Raw genomic sequence first — 25,140 nt, 5'->3', positions numbered from 1 at the left:
GGGGGCAGAGAACATCCTGGGGAGGGGGGGGCAGAGGACATCCTGGGGAGGGGGGGCAGAGGACATCCTGGGGAGGGGGGGGGCAGAGGACATCCTGGGGAGGGGGGGCAGAGGACATCCTGGGGAGGGGGGGCAGAGGACATCCTGTGGAGGGGTGGCAGAGGACCGTCTGTGGAGGGGGGGCAGAGGACCGCCTGTGGAGGGGGGCAGAGGACATCCTGGGGAGGGGGGGGGAGGACATCCTGTGGAGGGGTGGCAGAGGACCGTCTGTGGAGGGGGCCAGAGGACATCCTGGGGAGGGGGGGGAGGACATCCTGGGGAGGGGGGGCAGAGGACAGGCTGGGGAGGGGGGGCAGAGGACATCCTGGGGAGGGGGGGCAGAGGACAGCCTGGGGAGGGGGGTCAGAGGACATCCTGGGGAGGGGGGGCAGAGGACAGGCTGGGGAGGGGGGGCAGAGGACATCCTGGGGAGGGGGGCAGAGGACATCCTGGGGAGGGGGGGGCAGAGGACATCCTGGGGAGGGGGGGCAGAGGACATCCTGGGGAGGGGGGGGGGGCAGAGGACATCCTGGGGAGGGGGGGCAGAGGACATCCTGGGGGGGGGGGCAGAGGACATCCTGTGGAGGGGTGGCAGAGGACCGTCTGTGGAGGGGGGGCAGAGGACCGCCTGTGGAGGGGGGCAGAGGACATCCTGGGGAGGGGGGGGGAGGACATCCTGGGGAGGGGGGGGAGGACATCCTGGGGAGGGGGGGCAGAGGACAGCCTGTGGAGGGGGGCAGAGGACCGCCTGGGGAGGGGGGCAGAGAACATCCTGGGGAGGGGGGGGCAGAGGACATCCTGGGGGGGGGGGGCAGAGGACATCCTGGGGAGGGGGGGGGCAGAGGACATCCTGGGGAGGGGGGGCAGAGGACATCCTGGGGAGGGGGGGCAGAGGACATCCTGTGGAGGGGTGGCAGAGGACCGTCTGTGGAGGGGGGGCAGAGGACCGCCTGTGGAGGGGGGCAGAGGACATCCTGGGGAGGGGGGGGGAGGACATCCTGTGGAGGGGTGGCAGAGGACCGTCTGTGGAGGGGGCCAGAGGACATCCTGGGGAGGGGGGGGAGGACATCCTGGGGAGGGGGGGCAGAGGACAGGCTGGGGAGGGGGGGCAGAGGACATCCTGGGGAGGGGGGGCAGAGGACAGCCTGGGGAGGGGGGTCAGAGGACATCCTGGGAGGGCTAATTAAGGACTGTGTGGGGGAGGGGAGCCCTTGTCCGTGGCTACCAATAACATGCCACAGATGAACCCCAATTGGTTGTCTCCGCCGCCGCCGCTCACCTCCTGCTGGTTGAAGTTCAGCAATATGAACATCTGGAGGGTGGAGACCCGGAGGGTGAGGTCGCCATACCGCAACTCCGCCTTCCCCAACCACGTCCAGTGCAGGGAGGAGCCTGGAAGAGCCGGACCTGCAGAACACAGAAGCCGCCATTATTATCCGCACCTCGCGTGGTGCCGACATTCCGCCGCTTCATAACGCCAACCTCAATACACAAATATTTCCCCTAGCAAAGCATTTGTACCTCTGTCCATCCAACCCTGAGATTTACACAGCTCTGTCACACAGCATAGCTCTGTCTAGCCGGACACCACGCCTGATTGGTTTTCCGCTGCAGTTACATTTTCACTTACAGGTCTTCTCACCTTGTTTAGGGACAAGAAGAAGGAGCAAACGGATTGGCTCATCCCTTCCTCACTCTGCCCTCTCACCTTATTGGCTCCTTGTGCCGCTTCTCCCACCCCCTTTCTGAGCCCTGCTGTACAGGGACTGTAAAAGGCCGATGCCGGCTCACTGCTTGGATTCACCAATAAGATTCCTGACTGACCAGTAAAATCCAGAAAGCGACATAAGAGGAGGAGTTCCAATTCGGAGGGTTATGCCGCCACCTACAGGAGAATCGCACATCATGCAGTAAAAGGGACGACCAGAAGATACAGGGGGGGCGCCGCTGTCACCCAACTCACTCCAGGAACATCACAGGACCCAGAGGAGTTCATGGTCACGGCTACCGGGGACGTCCCAGAATAGGGGCCCTCAGTACAAAGCCGCCTGCAGGGCCTTTAACCCCAAAGTGGCTCCTCAGAGGTACGATGATCATCTACCGGGTGTGAGGAGACCAGGAGGCATGAGAAGTCCTCGTGGGAGGAGTCCTGACTGGGAAAGGAGAAACCTTGTCCTCGTGGGAGGAGTCCTGACTGGGAAAGGAGGAACCTTGTCCTTGTGGGAGGGGTCCTGACTGGAAAAGGAGGAACCTTGTCCTCATGGGAGGAGTCCTGACTGGGAAAGGAGGAACCTTGTCCTTGTGGGAGGGGTCCTGACTGGGAAAGGAGGAACCTTGTCCTCGTGGGAGGAGTCCTGACTGGGAAAGGAGGAACCTTGTCCTCGTGGGAGGAGTCCTGACTGGGAAAGGAGGAACCTTGTCCTTGTGGGAGGGGTCCTGACTGGGAAAGGAGGAACCTTGTCCTCGTGGGAGGAGTCCTGACTGGGAAAGGAGGAACCTTGTCCTCGTGGGATGAGTCCTGACTGGGAAAGGAGGAACCTTGTCCTCGTGGGAGGAGTCCTAACTGGGAAAGAAGGAACCTTGTCCTCGTGGGAGGAGTCCTAACTGGGAAAGGAGGAACCTTGTCCTCGTGGGAGGAGTCCTGACTGGGAAAGGAGGAGCCTTGTCCTCGTGGGAGGAGTCCTGACTGGGAAAGGAGGAACCTTGTCCTTGTGGGAGGGGTCCTGACTGGGAAAGGAGGAACCTTGTCCTCGTGGGAGGGGCCCTGACTGGGAAAGGAGGAACCTTGTCCTTGTGGGAGGGGTCCTGACTGGGAAAGGAGGAACCTTGTCCTCGTGGGAGGGGTCCTGACTGGGAAAGGAGGAACCTTGTCCTTGTGGGAGGGGTCCTGACTGGGAAAGGAGGAACCTTGTCCTCGTGGGAGGGGCCCTGACTGGGAAAGGAGGAACCTTGTCCTCGTGGGAGGAGTCCTGACTGGGAAAGGAGGAACCTTGTCCTTGTGGGAGGGGTCCTGACTGGGAAAGGAGGAACCTTGTCCTCGTGGGAGGAGTCCTGACTGGGAAAGGAGGAACCTTGTCCTCGTGGGATGAGTCCTGACTGGGAAAGGAGGAACCTTGTCCTCGTGGGAGGAGTCCTAACTGGGAAAGAAGGAACCTTGTCCTCGTGGGAGGAGTCCTAACTGGAAAAGGAGGAACCTTGTCCTCGTGGGAGGAGTCCTGACTGGGAAAGGAGGAGCCTTGTCCTCGTGGGAGGAGTCCTGACTGGGAAAGGAGGAACCTTGTCCTTGTGGGAGGGGTCCTGACTGGGAAAGGAGGAACCTTGTCCTCGTGGGAGGGGCCCTGACTGGGAAAGGAGGAACCTTGTCCTCGTGGGAGGGGTCCTGACTGGGAAAGGAGGAACCTTGTCCTCGTGGGAGGGGTCCTGACTGGGAAAGGAGGAACCTTGTCCTTGTGGGAGGGGTCCTGACTGGGAAAGGAGGAACCTTGTCCTCGTGGGAGGGGCCCTGACTGGGAAAGGAGGAACCTTGTCCTCGTGGGAGGGGTCCTGACTGGGAAAGGAGGAACCTTGTCCTCGTGGGAGGGGTCCTGACTGGGAAAGGAGGAACCTTGTCCTTGTGGGAGGGGTCCTGACTGGGAAAGGAGGAACCTTGTCCTTGTGGGAGGGGTCCTGACTGGGAAAGGAGGAACCTTGTCCTCGTGGGAGGGGTCCTGACTGGGAAAGGAGGAACCTTGTCCTCGTGGGAGGGGTCCTGACTGGGAAAGGAGGAACCTTGTCCTTGTGGGAGGGGTCCTGACTGGGAAAGGAGGAACCTTGTCCTCGTGGGAGGGGTCCTGACTGGGAAAGGAGGAACCTTGTCCTTGTGGGAGGGGTCCTGACTGGGAAAGGAGGAACCTTGTCCTTGTGGGAGGGGTCCTGACTGGGAAAGGAGGAACCTTGTCCTCGTGGGAGGGGTCCTGACTGGGAAAGGAGGAACCTTGTCCTCGTGGGAGGGGTCCTGACTGGGAAAGGAGGAACCTTGTCCTCGTGGGAGGGGCCCTGACTGGGAAAGGAGGAACCTTGTCCTTGTGGGAGGGGTCCTGACTGGGAAAGGAGGAACCTTGTCCTCGTGGGAGGGGTCCTGACTGGGAAAGGAGGAACCTTGTCCTCGTGGGAGGAGTCCTGACTGGGAAAGGAGGAACCTTGTCCTCGTGGGAGGGGTCCTGACTGGGAAAGGAGGAACCTTGTCCTCGTGGGAGGGGTCCTGACTGGGAAAGGAGGAACCTTGTCCCTGATATGAGGATCCACAGAGAAATAGCAGAACCCTCCTGAGACTCTTCAGACAGAATGAGGAGGGAATCGGACTGGAGAAGGAAGGCCATAAACTCACACGGCTCATCGTCCATAGAGACCTTCTCTTTAGGATGAGGGAAGAAGGATGGCGACACAGGATTCAGGTGGGATGAGGACAATAATCTTCAACACGCCTCATTCTGGTGAAAAATCGGGAAGGGTTCTTTACAGGAAAGCAGACAACTCGGACTCTCTGATCCCAAAATAATGACAACAAAAGACGTTTCACAAGAAGCAACAATGGAATCGCTTGGATTGGCTCCAAAGGAAAAGACAAGACCAAATGTTCCCATGGAGACAAGGGGGGGGGGCTGCATAGGCAGACAATCCGCATGACACCCTCCACAAATGCCTTTATCACAGAAAGACACAATAGGTCTCGTGACGGGAGTCACTTTCGGTGGGGGGCTGTGACGGGAGTCACTTTCGGTGGGGGGCTGTGACGGGAGTCACTTTGGGTGGGGGGCTGTGACGGGAGTCACTTTGGGTGGGGGGCTGTGACGGGAGTCACTTTGGGTGGGGGGCTGTGACGGGAGTCACTTTGGGTGGGGGGCTGTGACGGGGGTCACTTTGGGTGGGGGGCTGTGACGGGGGTCATTTTGGGTGGGGGGCTGTGACGGGAGTCACTTTGGGTGGGGGGCTGTGACGGGGGTCACTTTGGGTGGGGGGTTTGTGGGGCTCACCTTGGAGAGCTCTGGAGGCTCCTTGTCCAGCTCCCCCGGTCCTTCTTATGTGTAGATCCCCCCGTGTCTCTAATGGGGGGACTGAGGACCCCACTATGATCTGTACTAGTCACACTCAATGCTGTATATACAGTTGTGTTCAAAATTATTCAACCCCCCAATGCTGTAAAGGGTTTTAGGGAATTTAGTGTACATTTGTAATTGTATTCAGAATGAAATCCTACAAGGACTTCTTAAAGAACCATATGCAACTAAAATGACATCAATTGGTTTTGTAATACAGAAGTAAATGTTTCTTTTGTGAATTCTTCATTTACACAATTATTCAACCCCTTAAAGACTACCACTCTGAATAACAGAGGTTCATTGAAGTGTATTCAATCAGGTATTGAAAACACCTGCGGATGTCAGGGAGCAGCAATAAAGCCTAATAAGCACCAATTAGGCAGCTTTAAAATGACTGTGATACTCAGCTCCTTTTAGACATGGTGTGGTGTGGTTACAAACATGGTGAAGTCAAGAGAATGGTCCAGGAAGACAAGAGAAGAGGTGATTACTCTTCACAGGAAGGCCAATGGCTATAAGAAGATTGCAAAGATGTTAAACATACCAAAAGACACCATAGGAAGCATCATTCGCAAATTCAAGGCAAAGGGCACTGTTAAAAAGGCTACCTGTTCGTGGCAGAAAGAAGATGCTGACTTTGACTGCTGTGCGCTACCTGAAGCGTAGAGTGGAGAAAAGTCCCCGTGTGACTGCTGAGGAACTGAGAAAAGATTTGTCAGATGTGGGTACTGAAGTTTCTGCTCAGACAATACGGCGCACACTGCGTAATGAAGGCCTCCATGCCAGAACTCCCAGGCGCACCCCCTTGCTGTCTCCAAAGAATAAGAAGAGTCGACTGCAGTATGCCAAAAGTCATGTGGACAAACCACAGAAGTTTTGGGATTGTGTTCTGTGGACTGATGAAACAAAATTAGAAGTGTTTGGGCCCATGGATCAACGCTATGTTTGGAGGAGGAAGAACAAGGCCTATGATGAAAAGAACACCTTGCCTACTGTGAAGCATGGCGGGGGGTCAATTATGCTTTGGGGCTGTTTTGCTTCAGCAGGTACAGGGAAGCTTCAGCGTGTGCAAGGTACCATGAATTCTCTTCAGTACCAGGAGATATTGGATGACAATGTGATGCAGTCCATCACAAACCTGAGGCTTGGGAGCAGGACCAGATTAAGAACATCATGGGCCTGGTGCTGAGGATTTTGGTGGGGCCTTTTAGGCTGCATTCACACCTCCGCGACAAGTAACGCCGCGTACGTGGCGTATTTTGCCGCGAATAGTGTAACTTTTTTTTTACAAATCCTTCCTATTGCTTTGTATGGCCGAACGCCAATACCGCCTAAAAAAAAGGGTCCGGGACTTTTTTTCATGCCGCAGGTGTACGGCGTCTATGAGATGTGAACCATCTCATAGACAGCAATGGGAATTCTCCCCTCCAGCGGCACGAGCGGACAGCGTCTGGCATTTTGTCGAGGAGGTGTGAATGGGGTGTAATAAATAATAAATAAATGCGTGGGAATGACATGAACGCAGCCCAGCCAAGGCAAGTGACCAAAGGCACAGAACCCTGAAGGAAGAATGGGTGAAGATGGAAGTGTCCAGGCCCCGCCTGATTCATCGCAGCACTGGAGGGCTCAGTCTGAAAATTGAAGTGTACACTAATGTGCTAATATGCTGTGCATACTTGTACGTTGTGGCATAACCTACCCCAGGGCCTCTAAAAAGTAGTAATGTCAGGAAAGTTTACTACCGCTTTAATATCACAGGATCCCAGGAGCCTCTCATGGGGCCCCCTACTGACCTAGTGGCCCTTGGGCAGTGCCTAAGTGCACAGTTGCCAACATTTAAAAAATATTTTCAGGGCCACTTTTTTATATAAGTGCTATATTTAGAGTAGCTGAGATCCCCGATGTTCCTCTATACATCATAGTAGTAATCACAAAATTAAATGAGTACTAATAATGGGGCAGAACAAATATGAGAACTGATATTTCCTTTAGTTGAACTAACAAAAGTGTGTCCATTCTAGAGCTGGTAACATTGAGGATATTCAGTATAATTTTAAAGAACTGTTTTTGTGGTTAAGCGACATAGGGGAGGAGTATGGACGGTATATAAGTGGAAGTATGTGCAGGTGAGGGAGAGGAATGTGGAGGGTCTAACAGTGGGCACTATGTACAGGAGAGGAGTACAAAGGGTATGGAAAAAAGCACTATGTACAGGAGAGGAGTGTGAAGGGTATGACAATGGGCAGTATGTACAGGAAGAGTGAGGGGGTATGACAGAGGGTAGTACGTACCAGAGAGAAGTGTGGAGGGTATGATGGGGCAGTATGTACAGGAGAGGAGTGTGGAGGGTATGACAGTGGGCAGTATGTACAGGAGAGGAGTGTGGAGGGTATGACAGTGAACACTATGTATAGGAGAGGAGTGTGGAGGGTATGACAGTGGGCACTATGTATAGGAGAGGAGTGTGGAGGGTATGACAGTGAGCAGTATGTACAGGAGAGGAGTGTGGAGGGTGCGACAGTGGGCACTAAGTACAGGAGAGAAGTGTATGACAGCAGGCACTATGTACAGGAGAGGAGTGTGAAGGGTATGACAGTGGGCGCTATGTATAGGAGAGGAGTGTGGAGGGTATGACAGTGGGCACTATGTATAGGAGAGAAGTGTGGAGAGTATGACAGTGAGCACTATGTACAGAAGTGGAAGGATATTTAGGGACTGCGTAGTGGTTAAGCGGGTCATACATGGATTGAAATTACGCCAATTATGCAGAGACCAGCCATAGTCAATCTATGTATGGGCTAGCTGGTTTTACACAAGTCAATCTATTAATCAACTTGAGTACTGTACAATCAGCATGTTTTTTTTTTCTTAAAACAATCAGTGCTGCCAGCTATAGTAAGCAACACTGATCATTGTACGCACTGGCAGAACACAATAACACTGCAGGAGTGATTCCCCCATCCACAGGTCAGCAGGTGAGAGGGTGTGTGGGGACAGGCTGGGGAGAGATACTAGTCAGCAGGAGAGAGGGTGTGTGGGGACAGGTGAGAGGGTGTGTGGGGACAGGCTGGGGAGATATACTAGTCAGTGGCTGGGTAGGCACTGGTAGTATCAGAGCCAGATACACACAGGTTACATACGCCACGATCGTTAGAGCGAGAACAATAATTCTAGTACTAGACCTCCTCTGTAACTCTAAACATGTAACCTAAAAAAATGTAAAGCATCGCTTAGGATACCAAAAAAAATTGTGCTAACTTAACTAACTAACTGTTTTTTTAATGAATGAAACATTTTTTTCCAAAAAAACATGTTTGAAAAATTGCTGCGCAAATACCGTGCTAGAGCTGCACAATTAATCGTTAAAAAAATCGTGATCTCGATTCAACCCCCCTGACGATCTCCAATGCACAGTTTGCTGATTCTTTCATATAACAAGTGGAGAGACTTTCAGCTGTCAAAAGAAAATATCTGGGCAGTCTGCCAAGTTTTTAACAGGAAACATTGTAACTGACACTTCCTTCTTAGATCAAAGGGATACACTTCTGTGTGTAAGAACAAATCTGGGCAGTCTGCGAAGTTTGTAAACAAAATGAAACATTGTAACTAACTAACATTGTAACTAAATTTAACCACTTAAAGTCCAACACTTGTTTCTTAAGTTAGAAAGCAATATTATTTGCTAGAAAATTACTTGGAACTGCCAAACATTATATATATATTATCAGAGACTCTAGGGAATACAATGGCTATTGCTGCAATATTTTATGTCACACTGCATTTTCCCACTTCAATGAATAATAAAAACCATAAAAACAAAACAGTGAAGTTAGCCCATTTTTTTTTTTTTTTTGTTTTAATGTGAAAGATGATGTTACGCCGCAACAATCGTGAGAGAATCGTCATCTATCTTCTAAGCAAAAAAATTGCAATTCTCATTTTAGCCAGAATCGTGCAGCTCTACACCGTGCAACATAAAAAGTGCAAAGACCACCATAGAGTCATTTTCTAGCAAAAAACAAATGATGATTTTTACATGTAGTAGAGAAGTGTCAGAATTGGCCTGGGTGGCAAGGGGTTAATTACCATGAGTAATATACAAATAATTATTATAAGAACTGTGATCCTATCAGTCTGCTGTAGTGTGTCAGCTTGTATTTATATTGGCCGCTCTGAATGTAGCTTCTGACAGGCTGTGCAAGCAGGCCCGTATCTCCGGAACCATAAATGATAGCCGCCCCATATTTTAACCAGTTGTGGGGTAGCTCTTCCCATGCCTACCCCCAAATGTGGGGTTTCTGTGACCTCTGGTCATCGAGCTACAACCCCCCAAATTCGATCTTAAAAAAAAAAAAAATCTAAAAAAAAATAAAAAAATATTTTTTTTTTTTTTTTTTTGGGCAAATGGGCCTATCTTGAGAAAGGGGCCTGGAGCTGCAGCTCCATCAGCCCCATTGTTAATCCGGCCCTGCTTGGGAGACGTTGGACCTTTCAACAGGACAATGATCCCAAGCATACCTCCAAGTCCACTAGAGCATGGTTGCAGATTAAAGGCTGGAACATTTTGGAGTGGCCATCGCAGTCACCAGACTTAAATCCGATTGAGAACCTTTGGTGGGACTTAAAGAAAGCAGTTGCAGTGCGCAAGCCTAAGAATGTGACTGAACTGGAGGCTTTTGCCCATGACGAATGGGCGAAGATACCCGTAGATCGCTGCAAGACACTTGTGTCAAGCTATGCTTCACGTTTAAAAGCTGTTATAACTGTAAAAGGATGTTGTACTAAGTACTAAGATTGAATGTCACTTGGGGGTTGAATAAAACTGATAATGATGTGAGCACAGAAAAGACATTTGTGGTTATTTCATTATAAATGTTATGTTATATTTGTCTGACCTACACGTGCCTCTTTAATTTAATTGTAAGCAGGATGACTGAATGATCAAAATCAATGTCAAACTGGCCAAAACAATCAATTTCAGTGGGGGTTGAATAATTTTGAATACAACTGTATATTGTGTTGTGGACTCTTTGCTGGGATGGTTTGGGGTGTGACTGTATTCTATTGTCTATTGTGGTGTCTGAAGCCTCAACTATTATGGGATGTGTGAGTGTGGTGCTGTGAGGAAAGAGGGAGAGGGGATTCCTCCAGCAACCCCCCTGCTGATAAGACTGTTTACTGATGAGAAGTTTGAACCCATCTGACCTGTGTGTCCATTGTCATTGGACAGTTTAACCCGCCCTGTTTTCCAAGGGTGGGGGGGGGTGTCTCTGAGTTATTTATCTGTTGTGTCCATGTGTGATAATAAATCAGTTTGTTGTGGCTGTTCACTCTACACCGTGTTGCGGCTGGTGACTGGGGGGGCTGGAGAGTTTTGGACGGGGCTGGTTCTGGACAGAGGAAGCATTGACGGCGGACATAGTCCGGTTTGAGGACGAGGGTTCATCACAGGTCTATAAAACAGAATGGTAAAAACATAGACCTGCCCCGAGACGTCTCCACACCACACTGGAGAAGGGCCAAAAGGCGCCCCTCAGCATACCATCGGGGGTGAAACCTTCCATGTACAATGGTTGACCTTCCTGGAGGCCACAATATGCCCGATCCTCACCACAAGGGCTTCAACGTTCATCGGCAACAATGCCAGCAGCCATAAAGCAGGATTGGTAGAACGGACCCTGAGGTCTGGAAGTTCCATGGCTCATCTGCCAAGAGATGTCCACATACCACATTCTTCTTGGCCAAGAAATCACCAGAATGTCTTCCATCTTTATCCGGGACATCAGTAGATGAAGAAGCTGAAGTGGCAAAGAGGCTCAGCTCAGGGAGAACTGATCTCAAGGAGTCACCGGCGCATCCATCCCCGATCGGGGACACAACCCAGGACACCAATAGATCCATATCTGGCTTTCCCCACAGCAGATCACTGTGAACACCTCCAGGTGATGGGCCCAGAGAAAATCCACCCCAGGAATGTATAGAGGGCCTGAAGTTCTGCCCGAGACGAGATCAGTTCTGCTTCTTCCTAAGCGGTGCAAATTCTTGATGGACGCTGTGGTGCTGTCCGGCCACACCCTGAATTGGCAGAAGTTCTAGGATGTTGATCCTCTTTGCTCCTCTGACCACCATGTTCCCCGAACCTAGGGGTTCCTCAAAAACACCTCCTCAGCCCGACACAATGGCATCCATTGTGAAAACCTTCCAAGTCATTGGAAGGATTTCCCAGCATCTGTGTGGAAATCCACCGTTCCAGAACTAGCCTGGTCTTGGAAGTCAGATGCACCGGCAGATCCAGGGACTCCATACTGATAGGATGTAGAGCTTTAGAGTGAAGCTGGGCATCTGGAACCACCTCACAGGTGGCTACAACCTCTCAGCACTCCCATGGAGACACAAATCGAGGGACCTCAGAGACTCTGGAGACCTGTGCAGTGTCTAGGACCACGATACGCAAATTCACGAACGTACGCGGACCCGACGCAGTGTTGTTACGTTTACGTAGCGGTTTTCCCGGCGTATACTTACCCCCGCTTCTATGAGGCGCAGCCAAGGTTAAGTATAGCCGTCGTTCCCGCGTCGATTTTAGTTTTTTTTACGTAGTTTGCGTACGCCGATTCTCTAACCCGCTCGCCGCAAGTTACGCTCACGCCGAAACCACTGACGTCCTAGCGACGTCAGTGGGAGCAATGCACGCCGGGAAAAATCGTGGACGCCGCATGCGCACTTAAATCGGCGCGGGGACGCGCCTGATTTAAATAGTACACTCCCCCTAGCCGCGGAATTTGAATTCCGCCGGGGAATTTACGATCCGCCGACGCAAGTTTGGAGGTAAGTGTTTTGTGAATTACCCACTTGCCTCTCAAACTTACGGCGGCGGATCTTAAATCACATAGATCACGCGGATCTAAAGATCCTCTAATCTATGTGAATCTAGCCCATTGTGTCTGAACAAAGACCGACGGCTCAGAACCATTCTAGGCCCTAAACCATGTGCAGGTCTGTGCCCATTGCTCCCTGAGAAGTAGGCTGAAAGAATGAACAGCAACCCTACAAACTGCTAGTGGTCCTTTACTGCGAACCACAGAGACTAGAAAATCAGGACATGATGGAAAGTGTAAGGAAACGTCCCACACTCAGCTTGAGTGCTTCGTCATATTCCGCTTCTTCAGATATTCCAACCGCTGACAACAACAAAACAAGACGAGACTCGTGTGATTGCTGAACATGGACTGTTTATTAGAAGCAGAATACAAGTCTTATATACAGTAGAAGAGGAGGTTCCCCCTCCTGCTCATATTACTCTAACAATACACCTGTAACCAGAAACATCAATTAACATGAGCTAATTAACTAATCCCTTAAAGCAGCCGATGTGACTCGGTGCCCCTCCTGGGCATAGTTATGATAAATCAGGATGTCACTACAGGTCAGACTTGTCACTGAGCTTCACACAGTAGATGATACATTATCATAAGTATAAACACAGGACACCTTCTCACAATAGCAGGAGCTCCAGTCGGCCCGTCTCCTACATTGTACAGAGGCCAATGTGATCGGCTCTCTCACCTAACATGTGGAGTTCAGAATCAAACAAACCAGGAATAGTCTTTACACCTATCCTGGGAGATATTGTGGAGAAATATTACTGTCCCATCTGCAGGAATCCAAGATATATTTTCTCAGTCCCCCTGTGCCAGGATGGACATAAGAGGTGCATGGGGAGCTGAACCAAGGGCTTCCCAACCTTTCCAAGGGATTCAGGGTTCCACGGACCCCCCGTCACAGAAAGCATCCATGATATCCACTGACGCCAGGAATCTCCCCCCGATGAAACCAAGCAATCGCCAATTGGGTGGATTCCATTCTGAATTGCTGCACCCACAGGAACTGGTTCAGACGCTTGAGGTCCAGAATAAGCCGGATGTCTCCAACAGGCTTGGGAACCATAAGCAGTTCACAGTTGAAGCCATGAGACCTCTCCCCCTCAGGGATGGGTGTGACGACCCCCAGAGACGGCAGCTTTTCCAAAGGAAACCAATTTTGCAGCTCCATCGAGACCCTTAGTGTATAAAATTATGGAGGCAAAAAACAGTGAAGCAACAGCTTGTAGTCTCTGGACCTCACACTGCAACGTGGTGACTGCCCGAGTCCAGGTGGCCACAAAGGCCAATAGATATCCCCCTGTCTGCACAAGTAAGGGGGGCCCTTCACCGCGAGGAGGATTCGCCTCCAGAACTGGAAGACTTGGGAGTCCGGTTCTTATAGAACTGGGATGTGGGCTTCTGCTTAAAGCCTAAGGCAATAAGCAGAAGGGCGGCCACAGTCCCCTCTATATATACCAGACCACAGTGCCCTCTATATACAACACACCACATCCCCCCTCCATATATACAACACACCACATCCCCCCTCCATATATACCAGACCACATCCCCCCTCCATATATACCAGACCACATCCCCCCTCCATATATACCAGACCACATCCCCCCTCCATATATACCAGACCACAGTCCCCTCTATATATACCAAACCACATGTTGCTCAGAAGGTAAATGGAATAACCACGTCCTCCCATCACTTACACTTCCTGAAGAAGGTGGTGAACCTCAGCAGAGGGAGAGCCAAGGAACTGGAAAAATACTTCTGTGGGTCGTACATAAAGAGGTGATCAGAGAACGGCCAACACTGAGCTGAGAGGAGAGAAACCTCAACATCGAACCCGTCCTCCGTCCCACCGCCGTCCTCCATCCAATCCGTCCCACCGCCGTCCTCCATCCAATCCGTCCCACCGCCGTCCTCCATCCAATCAGTCCCACCGCCGTCCTCCATCGTCACCTGAGAAGAACCAAATTCCAGAAGAAATAGAGGGAGAGCAACACCCAACCCTACACTTCATTCCAAACCCATCCTTCCCAACTATTCCCATAACAACCCATCTGTGACGGACTTTTATGCAAATATCAAATATGCTTCAGTCTAATTCTCTCCCTGCTAGTTTAATGCTGTGTGTTAGATGAAAAGGTGATTTCATGTGTGACTCATCTCTCTGTGAAGACTGTGAATATGTTAAATAAGGCTAGCTTTTGAAAGGCCTTTAATTGTGTGACAACACTGTCTAAAACCTATTGATGCTCAGAGGTGTGAATAGGTGTCAAGCGGCATGCGGAGACGAAACATCTGCCTAGGAAACTCAGTGTGTGAAGGTGGTTTGTTTGATGCCATTAATTAAGGAATGTGCAGTGATTAGACATGATAATTATAGGCCGGTGCCGACCTGTCTAGAATGTTGTAGTAATTAGCCTTAGTGTGTGATTAGGGAGGTGGAGATCTCATTGTTGCTTTAATGCCTGGTACTGTATATAAAGCTGAGAAGAAACCATTAAAGTCTGTCTTGTTCCAGCAGTAAGCTCTGACTCATGTGTGGCTTAATGGGCGATCTCAGGAATATTCCTCCTCGTGGAATATTGGGTGATGTTCTTATGGAAGAAGGGAATCTTTGACGGGGATATCATTCTAATACCGTCACAACTGGTTGGCAGCAGTGGGATTTTCCCTTCTACTCTCCTTTACACCCAGATTCCAAGCAGACACTGGAAGAACTACTGGAAGTTCGTGGAAGGATTGCTAGCAACAAAACCAAGCGGGTCATCATAGCAGAATTAATGGAGCGAGACCAGGAGAACTTGGTTGCAGCAACGCCAGCAGTACAAGAGATGGAGACACCAGTGATTCAGGAGGAGGAATCGCCAGCCAACAAAGTAATGAGAGAGAAGCTAGCATGGTTCGGTCCGTACCCAACGGCGGATGTGGTGCTGAAAGTGATGGACCTGTTAGCGAAGGAGGCTAAACAAATAAGAGACGCAGAGCTACAGAAGGCTAAACAAATAAGAGACGCAGAACTACAGAAGGATAAACAAATAAGAGACGCAGAACTACAGTTAAAACTGGCAGCAGTCCAACAAGCAGCCGCACATTCTCCAAACAGTGATTACAGCACAGCAGACGCAAGGAAGATTCCGTTTAGCGCTTTTAATGAAAAGGACTGTGAGATTGATAACTACCTGGCAGATTTTGAGCGACAATGTAACCTGCACCGAATAGCTAGAAGAGAGTGGGTTGCAATATTGTCAGGCAAACCTTCTGATGCTTTCCGGACCGTGCCAGATCAGGATATCCATAGCTACGCCCGGGTTAAAGAAGTGCTCCTGGCTCGTTATGCAGTAACCCCAGAGTCCTACCGACAGAAGTTCAGGGACTCACGCAAAACCACGAAAGACTCTTATGCGGAATGGGCATGCCAGTTATCTCTGTCGGCCTCTAACTGGGTTAACAGCAGCCAGGCCACCACCGCAGAGGACATTTTGCAACTAATGCTCCTGGAGCAATTTTACAATCACATCCAGACGGACGTCAAAGACTGGGTGAGAGATCGCAGGCCCATGACCCTACCAGAGGCCGCTAAGCTGGCGGATGAATATGCGGATACTCGCAAGACGAACCAGGTCACACCACAGGTACAACCTCCACGACCAATGGCGCCCTCACACCCACCAGCCGCTAGATACCAACCTCCTAACAGACCAGTGACATCTAGCCCTCGCTATCCACGCCAGGACAACAAACAACGCTGCTTCCGTTGCAAACAGCTGGGTCACTTCAAGCAGAATTGCCCCATGAATGACAACACCAGGTCAAATTGGTCTCAACCTGGGTACCGCCCACCAGCAGCAGCCCATTATGTAGACTCGGCTTGGGATCCCCAGGAGCTGGGTCAGGAAGAACCATTGGGCACCCCTTACGAAGCCCTCATGGTAAAATCTGTTATTACGGACAACAGGGAACACCATTGTCAGCTGGTCATGGGTAACGGAAAAACCGCCCGGGGATTAAGAGACAGCCATGAGCCGGAGGGGCCCTGGAGGGAGCTGGGCAGAAAGAGGCACCGCCGGCCACCCTCCAAGAAGAAGAGGTCCTGGAAGCCGTATAACAAGCTGACCTGTGAGGAGAAGAAGCGACTGGAGGAGAGGGAGTCGCAGCGGGCGTCCCAGATGCGGGCCAAGAGGTTCGCCAAGGGCCCACCGGTGGCCCCTTACACCACCACCCAGTTCCTGATGATGAAGGACCACGTGGAGAGCCTGCAGGACATGAGCAAGCAGGAGCTGATCCGTGAGTACATGGAGCTGGAGGAGTGCATAAGCCGCATGGAGGAGGAGAACAACCGCCTGAGGTCACAGCAGGCCGACTCCCCCAGGCTCCATGAACTGGAGATGGAGAAGCTCAAAGAGGAGAACCGGCGGCTGCGGAGGGAGCAGAGGGTGGCTGACCCTATGGGGCACTGATCCAACCCCCCCCCGGACTCTGAGAACCAGTGCTACAGCATTTCAACAAATATAACTTTTTCTTTTTTATGAATCTCCTGGGATTGTCACTTCAGAGCCATAACCTGCCCCCTCCCATAGCGGGACACCTAGACGGCGGCGCACAGACCCATTCGCCGTCTTCACACTAACTGCTGGTGACTCTGCAGATCGCACAAAGACTTGGGGACTAACCGGCGTGTGATCTGACGACCCGGTGGCATACCTGAGTCTGAAGCAGTTGCCAAGGGAGGTCAGTTACGCCACCATTGAAAAAGAGTGTTTGGCCTTGGTATGGGCACTCAAAAAACTCACACCTTACCTTTATGGCCGGGCTTTCACTCTCATCACCGATCACAACCCCTTGGCGTGGCTTAGCCGGGTTTCAGGGGACAGCGCCCGGTTGCTACGCTGGAGCTTGGCCTTACAGCCCTATGACTTTACGATTCATTATCGCCCAGGCAAGCAAAACAGGAATGCCGATGGATTGTCACGTCAAACGGAGTTAACCTCGGACTAAAAGCTCTGAACCCGTCAACCCTACTGGACCAGGGAAGGTCCAACCGAGTTGCCGGAGCAGGGAGAAAAAGGGGGGCCATTGTGACGGACTTTTATGCAAATATCAAATATGCTTCAGTCTAATTCTCGCCCTGCTAGTTTAATGCTGTGTGTTAGATGAAAAGGTGATTTCATGTGTGTCTCATCTCTCTGTGAAGACTGTGAATATGTTAAATAAGGCTAGCTTTTGAAAGGCCTTTAATTGTGTGACAACACTGTCTAAAACCTATTGATGCTCAGAGGTGTGAATAGGTGTCAAGCGGCATGCGGAGACGAAACGTCTGCCTAGGAAACTCAGTGTGTGAAGGTGGTTTGTTTGATGCCATTAATTAAGGAATGTGCAGTGATTAGACATGATAATTATAGGCCGGTGCCGACCTGTCTAGAATGTTGTAGTAATTAGCCTTAGTGTGTGATTAGGGGGGTGGAGATCTCATGGTTGCTTTAATGCCTGGTACTGTATATAAAGCTGAGAAGAAACCATTAAAGTCTGTCTTGTTCTAGCAGTAAGCCTGGACTAATGTGTGGCTTAATGGGCGATCTCAGGAATATTCCTCCTCATGGAATATTGGGTGATGTTCTTATGGAAGAAGGGAATCTTTGACGGAGATATCATTCTAATACCGTCACACCATCCAATCCTGTCCCACCATCCCCCATCCAATCCCGTCCCACCATCCCCCATTCAATCCCATCCCACCATCCCCCATCCAATCTCACCACCCCCCATCCAATCCCGTCCCACCATCTCCTATTCAATCCCGTCCCACCATCTCCCATCCTCCAGAATACACTTCTACCCCATCTATTTCCTTCTCACCATCCCCTCCTCCTCTGATAGGAGTTCAGTGTCCTCCTCCTTCAGCCAGTACAGATGTTCTTCTCTCTGAAGATCTTTTGCCTCCTGCAGATTTTTTAACATTTGCTGAGGAAACTGGTTTGGAAAACAAATTCCGATCCGATCGACCACAAAATTCTCCAACCAGCAAAGTCCAAATGTCAGCAGACGCTCAGCCAGGTAATGCCTGCAATGCATCATGGGAAAGAAATTCAACATCATAAGGCAGCAAACCTCTATATACACCTATCGCCCCCACCCCCCTCTATATAAACCCATAGCCCTCCACCCTTCCTATACACCCATCGCCCCCCACCCCCCTTTATATACACCCATCGCACCCCACCCCCCTCTATATACACCCATCACACCCCCACCCTACCTCTATATAAACCCATCGCACCCCCACCCCCCTCTATATACACCCATCGCATTCTCACCCCCCCTCTATATACACCCACCACACCCCCCTCTATATACACCCATTGCACCCCCACCCCCCTTTATATACACCCATCGCACCCCCACCCCCCTCTATATACACCCATCGCACCCCCACCCCCCCTCTATATACACCCATCGCACCTGATGTATACATAATTATTATCTACGAGTCATGTGATCATTGGTTGGACTGACCTGTAGAAATGTTCGAAGGAATTACACATTTCCAGATCTGATAGGAAAAGAACAAATTCCAGGAACTGCTGAAGCTTCTCCATTGACTGGAAATCTGAGGAATCGGATCGAACAGCAATAATCTGCCGATCAATGTACCGAGCAAACCGCTCCATTACCTGTGATACAGAGAGATCAATGTGCAACCTGCTGTACACAGAGACGGGGGTGCTGTACCATATACAGACACAGGGGGGGCTGTACCATATACAGACACAGGGGGGTGCTGTACCATATACAGACACAGGGGGGTGCTGTACCATATACAGACACAGGGGGGCTGTACCATATACAGACACAGGGGGGCTGTACCATATACAGACACAGGGGGGCTGTACCATATACAGACACAGGGGGGCTGTACCATATACAGACACAGGGGGGCTGTACCATATACAGACACAGGGGGTGCTGTACCATATACAGACACAGGGGGTGCTGTACCATATACAGACACAGGGGGGGCTGTACCATATACAGACACAGGGGGGGCTGTACCATATACAGACACAGGGGGGCTGTACCATATACAGACACAGGGGGGGTTTACCATATACAGACACAGGGGGGCTGTACCCTATGCAGACACAGGGGGGGCTGTACCATATGCAGACACAGGGGGGCTGTACCATATACAGACACAGGGGGGCTGTACCATATGCAGACACTGGGGGGGGGGGGCTGTACCATATACTGTGATGGAGCTAAATAAAATGATTATTTTGTGTTATGCTACTTTTTACTAAAACTATGCACATGTTGTTTTTCCGTTCTTATATTGTTTTATTTCTTGATAAATAGATGTATGTATGGGTATATACTACAATATTACTCTCCTTAAATGAAGGGACCAGTATAGAGTTAATTAACCCTTCTGAGGTGATAAATGAAGACAGCTGTTACTTCTTACTCCAAACCCCTCCCTTTTACTCTTCACTCATTTTGGCCCCTTCTACTGCACTCCTAAACTCCCTCCTTCCGGCCCACTCCATCGACAGAAGAAAGATGGCCCCCGTGAGTCTGAAGTGTGCCACGATGCCAAGAATAAACGTCACAGGAAGAAACCCGAATATGGACTGACCAATCCGTTGTGCTCACATGAATGATGTCATTTTGTCTATAAAGCTATGCCGGCAATAAAGGTTCCTCCTCTTTGACGTTGGACAGTGGAGGATGTAGACTAACTTCCCTCATGTCTGCATGTTTCACTATTATGAATTTGGATCAGAGGCAGAATGGGCTATGCCCCGAAGTTGTGTCAGGGGTTATCAATCCTTATCAATTGGCGCGCCAACGTGGGCTTTGTTTTCTTGACCAGACACAGCGGATCGAGATTTGGATGGAGTGAAGCTGTTCGGACAAGGAGACCGATTACCTCCTAGGCATGCGGTAAGAGAAGTTTATTTTATACTCTTTCACCGTATTCTTCCGTATAACAGGCTCTCTCCCTCCACACACGTTTCTTTTCCTCCCTGCTGTTTCTGGCCAAGCAAAGACGGGTAATTTCTTGAACTGTGGCCCAGACTCACAGAGAGCGGGCGCACATTGCTCTGCCGTAGCGCAAACGCCGTACGCTATGCCGGCGTATCGAAGAGGCAAGCATTGAATTCAGCAAGCCAGTGCTCCCAACGCTGCGCCAACGTGGCGTGGGATTCGAAGGTGTACGCCGGCGTAGGTGGAAGTGGGCGTGACCCATGCAAAAGACGCGTGACCCCATGCAAATGATGGGCTGAGCGCCAGACAGATACGTATCACGAACTGCGCATGTGACGTGGACGCATCTCCCTGCGCCTGCTCACAACCACGTCGGAACAACTGCCTAAACTACGCCGGATCACTGCATACGGCGTGAACGTAACCTATGCCCAGCCAGACACATGTCCAACGTAAAATACGCCGGCTTGTGTTCCCTTTGCATGTCTGCTGCCGTGTTGCACCTCCTTTATGGGGCATAACTTTAAGCCGGACGTACAACTTACGCGCACGTCTCGTAGCCTGCATCGGGCGCACGCAGGTTCGTGAATCGCCGTATTTCCCTCATTTGCATGTTTGAATGGCTAATCAATGGGAGCGGCACCATGCGCCCAGCCTAAATGTACGCCCACTCTACGCCGGCGTAAGCAAGATACGTCGGCGGGGTGTAGCCTGGTTTTAGGCGCATATCTGTTTCTTGGTTTGGCGCACAGATACGTGGCGCACATTTGCACTTACGTCGGCGTATCTTGTTATACGTCGGCGTAAGTGCTTTGTGAATCTGGGCCAACGTCTTTTTTTTAAGGAGAACCTGTCACCCTATTCTGCCGGCTGATATTTCATGTTCTATGTTGACTTGAATGGGGCTGTTTCAGCGGTTGTCTGTATGAGAAGGGGGTGACACAGTTCTGGCTTGTTGCACAGAGTAGTTTAAAGAGGGTGGCAAGAGTCACAGATGCCTTGCCATCTCTGTGTGTGAAAACAAACAAAAAAAAAGGGACAGAGGGTACACTGACAGAGCCTACACTGATTTTTATCGTTTTATCAGTCAGATTGTGTGATCTGTGGGGCCCTGCCTGTATTTATCACTGAGTTCCAGACCAACCTTCCCTTTTTCCACTTATGCCCCAACCATCTCAGCTGAGAAAGCCTCACAGGAGCTACCTACCCTGATGGTGAAATGTGACCCACGACCTGATAAATATATGACTTGTTGCCTGTTATACTGTAATAATGTGGTGCCCAAGGGCTGCTAATGCGGCTATTGCCCCCCTTCAAGACCATGCCTGATGTCCAGTTTATGGACTGGTGCCCCTACTGTTTTGACTGTTGGTATTACCTATCGAACACCGGCTGTTGTACCGAGTGGTGATCTGACCAAGGTTTAAACTGCTGTGTGTATGCTGAGCAACACCACTACTATCATGGAAGCATGGGTTCTGCCCGCATGCTGTTCTATGCTGGAGGTCCCTCCCCCTGCAAACAGGCCTTGCTCCAGCCTGACCCATCCTGCCCCAGGCCCATGTGCCCAGTATTGAAATACCCCCTCTACCCTGCCCACCGCCCATACCGGATTCTGTGTTCTGTAACCCACCAACCCTTCTTCTCTCCTTCGTTTTGTCCAAGGGGGGGTATCATGCCATGTCTCTGGACAAAACAGAAAGAAGAGAATGGCGCAGACCTACCTGCTCCTACCCTGGATGAACATGATTGCTCTGAACTCATGAAGGTGGAATCCGCTCATCTACCCTCTGTCCTGTGTGCCCCGACCCCAATGCCTTACCTCACCTTGTATGTTGATTGCTCCAGAATCAGAAATGGGGTAACTGAGGTGATAAGAGAGTGATCAAGGTCCTGGGTACCACATTAACGTTTCATATACCTTAGCACCCTCAGAGTAGTGGGAAAGTGGCCCCAAGGGGGAAGCATTCATTATCCCCTTTTGAAATCTTGTTTGAAACAGCCTTTAGATTAGTTTGTTATTTATCCATGACAGTTGCAATCACAGTCTGATACTTCGAGAAATTATGTGACCGCTCTTGAAAAATAATTAACTAATATCCATGTACGAGTATTTTCTTCCATTGCAGATCCTGATTTAGATACAGGTGTTCACTGCATACTCCCTGGTGATTGGGTGATGGTTAAGAAGTTTCTTCACATTCTCTGGAGATGAGATATGATGAAACTATATATCTTTTTTCTTATATTTGATTACTGTTCTATAATCTCCTTCCCTCCATTAGACTGGCAGGGTAACATGTTCAGGAACCATATATATATGTGATATAGGTGACGATTGTGACCACTGGGAATCTGTGGGTTGGAATATAGTTGATGACTGGGGATATAGGCTCTGATATAGATGCCAGAGGGGTCCCAAGGGGGGTCCCGGATAAGTTTAAAGCAAGAGACCAAGTAGCTGCAGGTTTTGAGTCCCCGAGTCCCATAATCACTGTGATATATTACATAGGGTAATTAATTAATGAATTAATGAATGAGTGTAAAGAAGTTCTTTAACCACTTAAGGACCGCCTACTGCACATATACGTCGGAAGAATGGCACGGCTGGGCACATGTACGTACAGGTACGTCCTGTACTAGGACCCAGCCGTGGGTCGCAATCGCACGCTCCCGCGAACCGGTCCGAAGCTCCGTGAACGGGACCGCGGGTCCCGCGGACCCAATCGCCGCTGAAGTGCAGCGATCGGTCCCCGGAGCTGAAGAACGGGGAGAGCCGTGTGTAAACACAGCTTCCACGTTCTTCACTGTGGCGGCTGCATCGATCGCGTGATCCCTTTTATAGGGAGACACGATCGATGATGTCAGACCTACAGCCACACCCCCTACAGTTGTAAACACACACTAGGTGAAACAAAACTCCTTCAGCGCCCCCTGTGGTTAACTCCCAAACTGCAACTGTCATTTTCACAATAAACAATGCAATTTAAATGCATTTTTTGCTGTGAAAATGACAATGGTCCCAAAAATGTGTCAAAATTGTCCGAAGTGTCCGCCATAATGTCGCAGTCACGAAAAAAATCGCTGATCGCCGTCATAAGTAGTAAAAAAAAAAAATTATAAAAATGCAATAAAACTATCCCCTATTTTATAAACGCTATAAATTTTGCGCAAACCAACCGATAAACGCTTATTGCGATTTTTTTTACCAAAAATAGGTAGAAGAATACGTATCGGCCTAAACTGAGGGCAAGTTATTTTTTTTAGATATTTTTGGGGGATATTTATTATAGCAAAAAGTATAAAATATTGCATTTTTTTCAAAATTGTCGCTCTATTTTTGTTTATAGAGCAAAAAATAAAAACCGCAGAGGTGATCAAATACCACCAAAAGAAAGCTCTATTTGTGGGGAAAAAAGGACGCCAATTTTGTTTGGGAGCCACGTGGCACGACCACTCCAATTGTCTGTTAAAGCGACGCAGTGCCGAATTGTAAAAACCCCTTGGGTCATTTAGCAGCATATTGGTCCGGTCCTTAAGTGGTTAATGAAGAAACTAATGCTGCATGTTTATGAATATTTTAGCCCTAAACAGGAAAATGTGTTATTACATGTGGTCATTCAAAAGCACAAACATGGGATCATAACAAAGTTTTAAGAGAAAACTATTGGTTAAGATTGTGTAAAGAACTGTATAAAATTCAGATAATGGTAAACAACATAGGGCCAGATCCACAACGAGCGGCCGTAACTTAACTTTTCCTATTTAAGTTACACCGCCGCAAAATCTCTACCTAAAAGCCCGATCCACAAAGCACTTACCTAGAAATTTTTCAGCGGTGTAACTTAAATCCGTCCGGCGCAAGGCGTGCCAAATCTAATGGGGCGAGTCCCATTTAAATTAGGCGCGCTCCCGTACCGGACGTACTGCGCATGCTCCGACGCGATTTTCCCGACGTGCTTTGCGCGAAGTTACGTTACGCCGAGTTTTGTGAATCGCGCCGGGTAAAAAAAGTTGCGGCGGGAAAAAAAAAACAAAACAATTTTTAAATTTGACAGCGTTGCGGGAAAGAAGGGTATACTTTTACATGGTGTACTAACTTTACACTTTGTAAAAGTAGCCCTAATTTTGCGTTTGCAAACTAACAACTTACGGAGACTTCACGAAGGGAAACCGCTTTGTGGATCTCCGTAAGTGCTAATTTGCATACCCGACGCGGAATTTCGACGAGAAATGCCCCCAGCGGCGGCCGAGGTACTGCATCCTAAGATCCGACAGTGTAAAACTATTACACCTGCCGGATCTTAGGAATATCTATGCGTAACTGATTCTGTGAATCAGTCGCATAGATAGAAACAGGGATACGCCGGCGTATCCCTTTTGTGGATCTGGCCCATAGTATTTAGTATTTAACAGAAAATCCTACAGATCTGGTTGCAGGAATTAATAATAAGTTGAGGATTGAACAATGTTTACAAAAGATTCTAAACTGGGGTTTGGTTGTTAAATGAAGGTAGTAGATTGTTCTAATTTACTTAAGGTTCCCCAGGGAAAATATTAAAATATGAAAGTTATGTTCAATCTAAACATTGTAAAAAAACAAACAAAAAAACTAAAAACAAACAAGTGTTAAAAGTTTTTGTAATTTGATGTTTCTGATGAGAGTGGAGACTTTAGTTGGGAGGAGGAGTTTCTCGGGAAAAATGGCCAATTCACAGTTCATTAGGCTGGAGCTAGTCTGTAAATTTCACGAGTTTGTCCTCTGAACAATATTTTGTCGCTGCTGTAGTCATGAAACGTCATTATAATGTAATGTACATGATTTTTAGCTGATGTACAAACCAAGTATGTGTAAAAATTATTTTTAAAAAAGGTTAAAAATTAGAAAACCGATAAATTTGATTGTTAACGAATCTTACAATGTATGGTATACAAAGCTTGGAAAATTTGGGTTTAGCAGTAACAGATGTTTTTCTCTGGAGATCATGAAAGGAATTTGTTCCTAGCATAGAGATGCAGATCAGGTTACACGCTATGATAGTTTTCCCTTCTGTGAACCAGAGACCTGGAATGGAGTTCACAAATGAGGAAATTAGGAAAAACTATAAAGGCTTACTATAGGGCAAATCTTTCTTTAATAATAAAAGAGAACTTGT

At 49.4% G+C, this 25,140-nt stretch overlaps 1 protein-coding gene across 1 annotated transcript in view; it reads right to left on the bottom strand.

Annotated features, from left to right (window-relative positions):
* LOC120935802 (cullin-9-like) overlaps positions 1-25,140 on the bottom strand; it is an 82,487-nt gene that overhangs the window by 17,309 nt on the left and 40,038 nt on the right. Inside the window, exons 21-24 of the mRNA XM_040347864.1 lie at positions 18,512-18,669; positions 17,855-18,059; positions 13,702-13,954; positions 1,319-1,446 (exon numbers count right to left, since the gene is read on the bottom strand). Coding sequence (XP_040203798.1) covers positions 1,319-1,446; positions 13,702-13,954; positions 17,855-18,059; positions 18,512-18,669 — 744 coding nt within the window. The remainder of the gene's footprint in view (positions 1-1,318; positions 1,447-13,701; positions 13,955-17,854; positions 18,060-18,511; positions 18,670-25,140) is intronic.

The sequence above is a fragment of the Rana temporaria genome, chromosome 4 (assembly GCF_905171775.1).
Source record: "Rana temporaria chromosome 4, aRanTem1.1, whole genome shotgun sequence".
NCBI classification, from domain to species: Eukaryota; Metazoa; Chordata; class Amphibia; order Anura; family Ranidae; genus Rana; species Rana temporaria.
The sequence above is the reverse complement of the archived record's forward strand: the minus strand, read 5'-3'. Positions and strand labels throughout refer to the sequence as shown.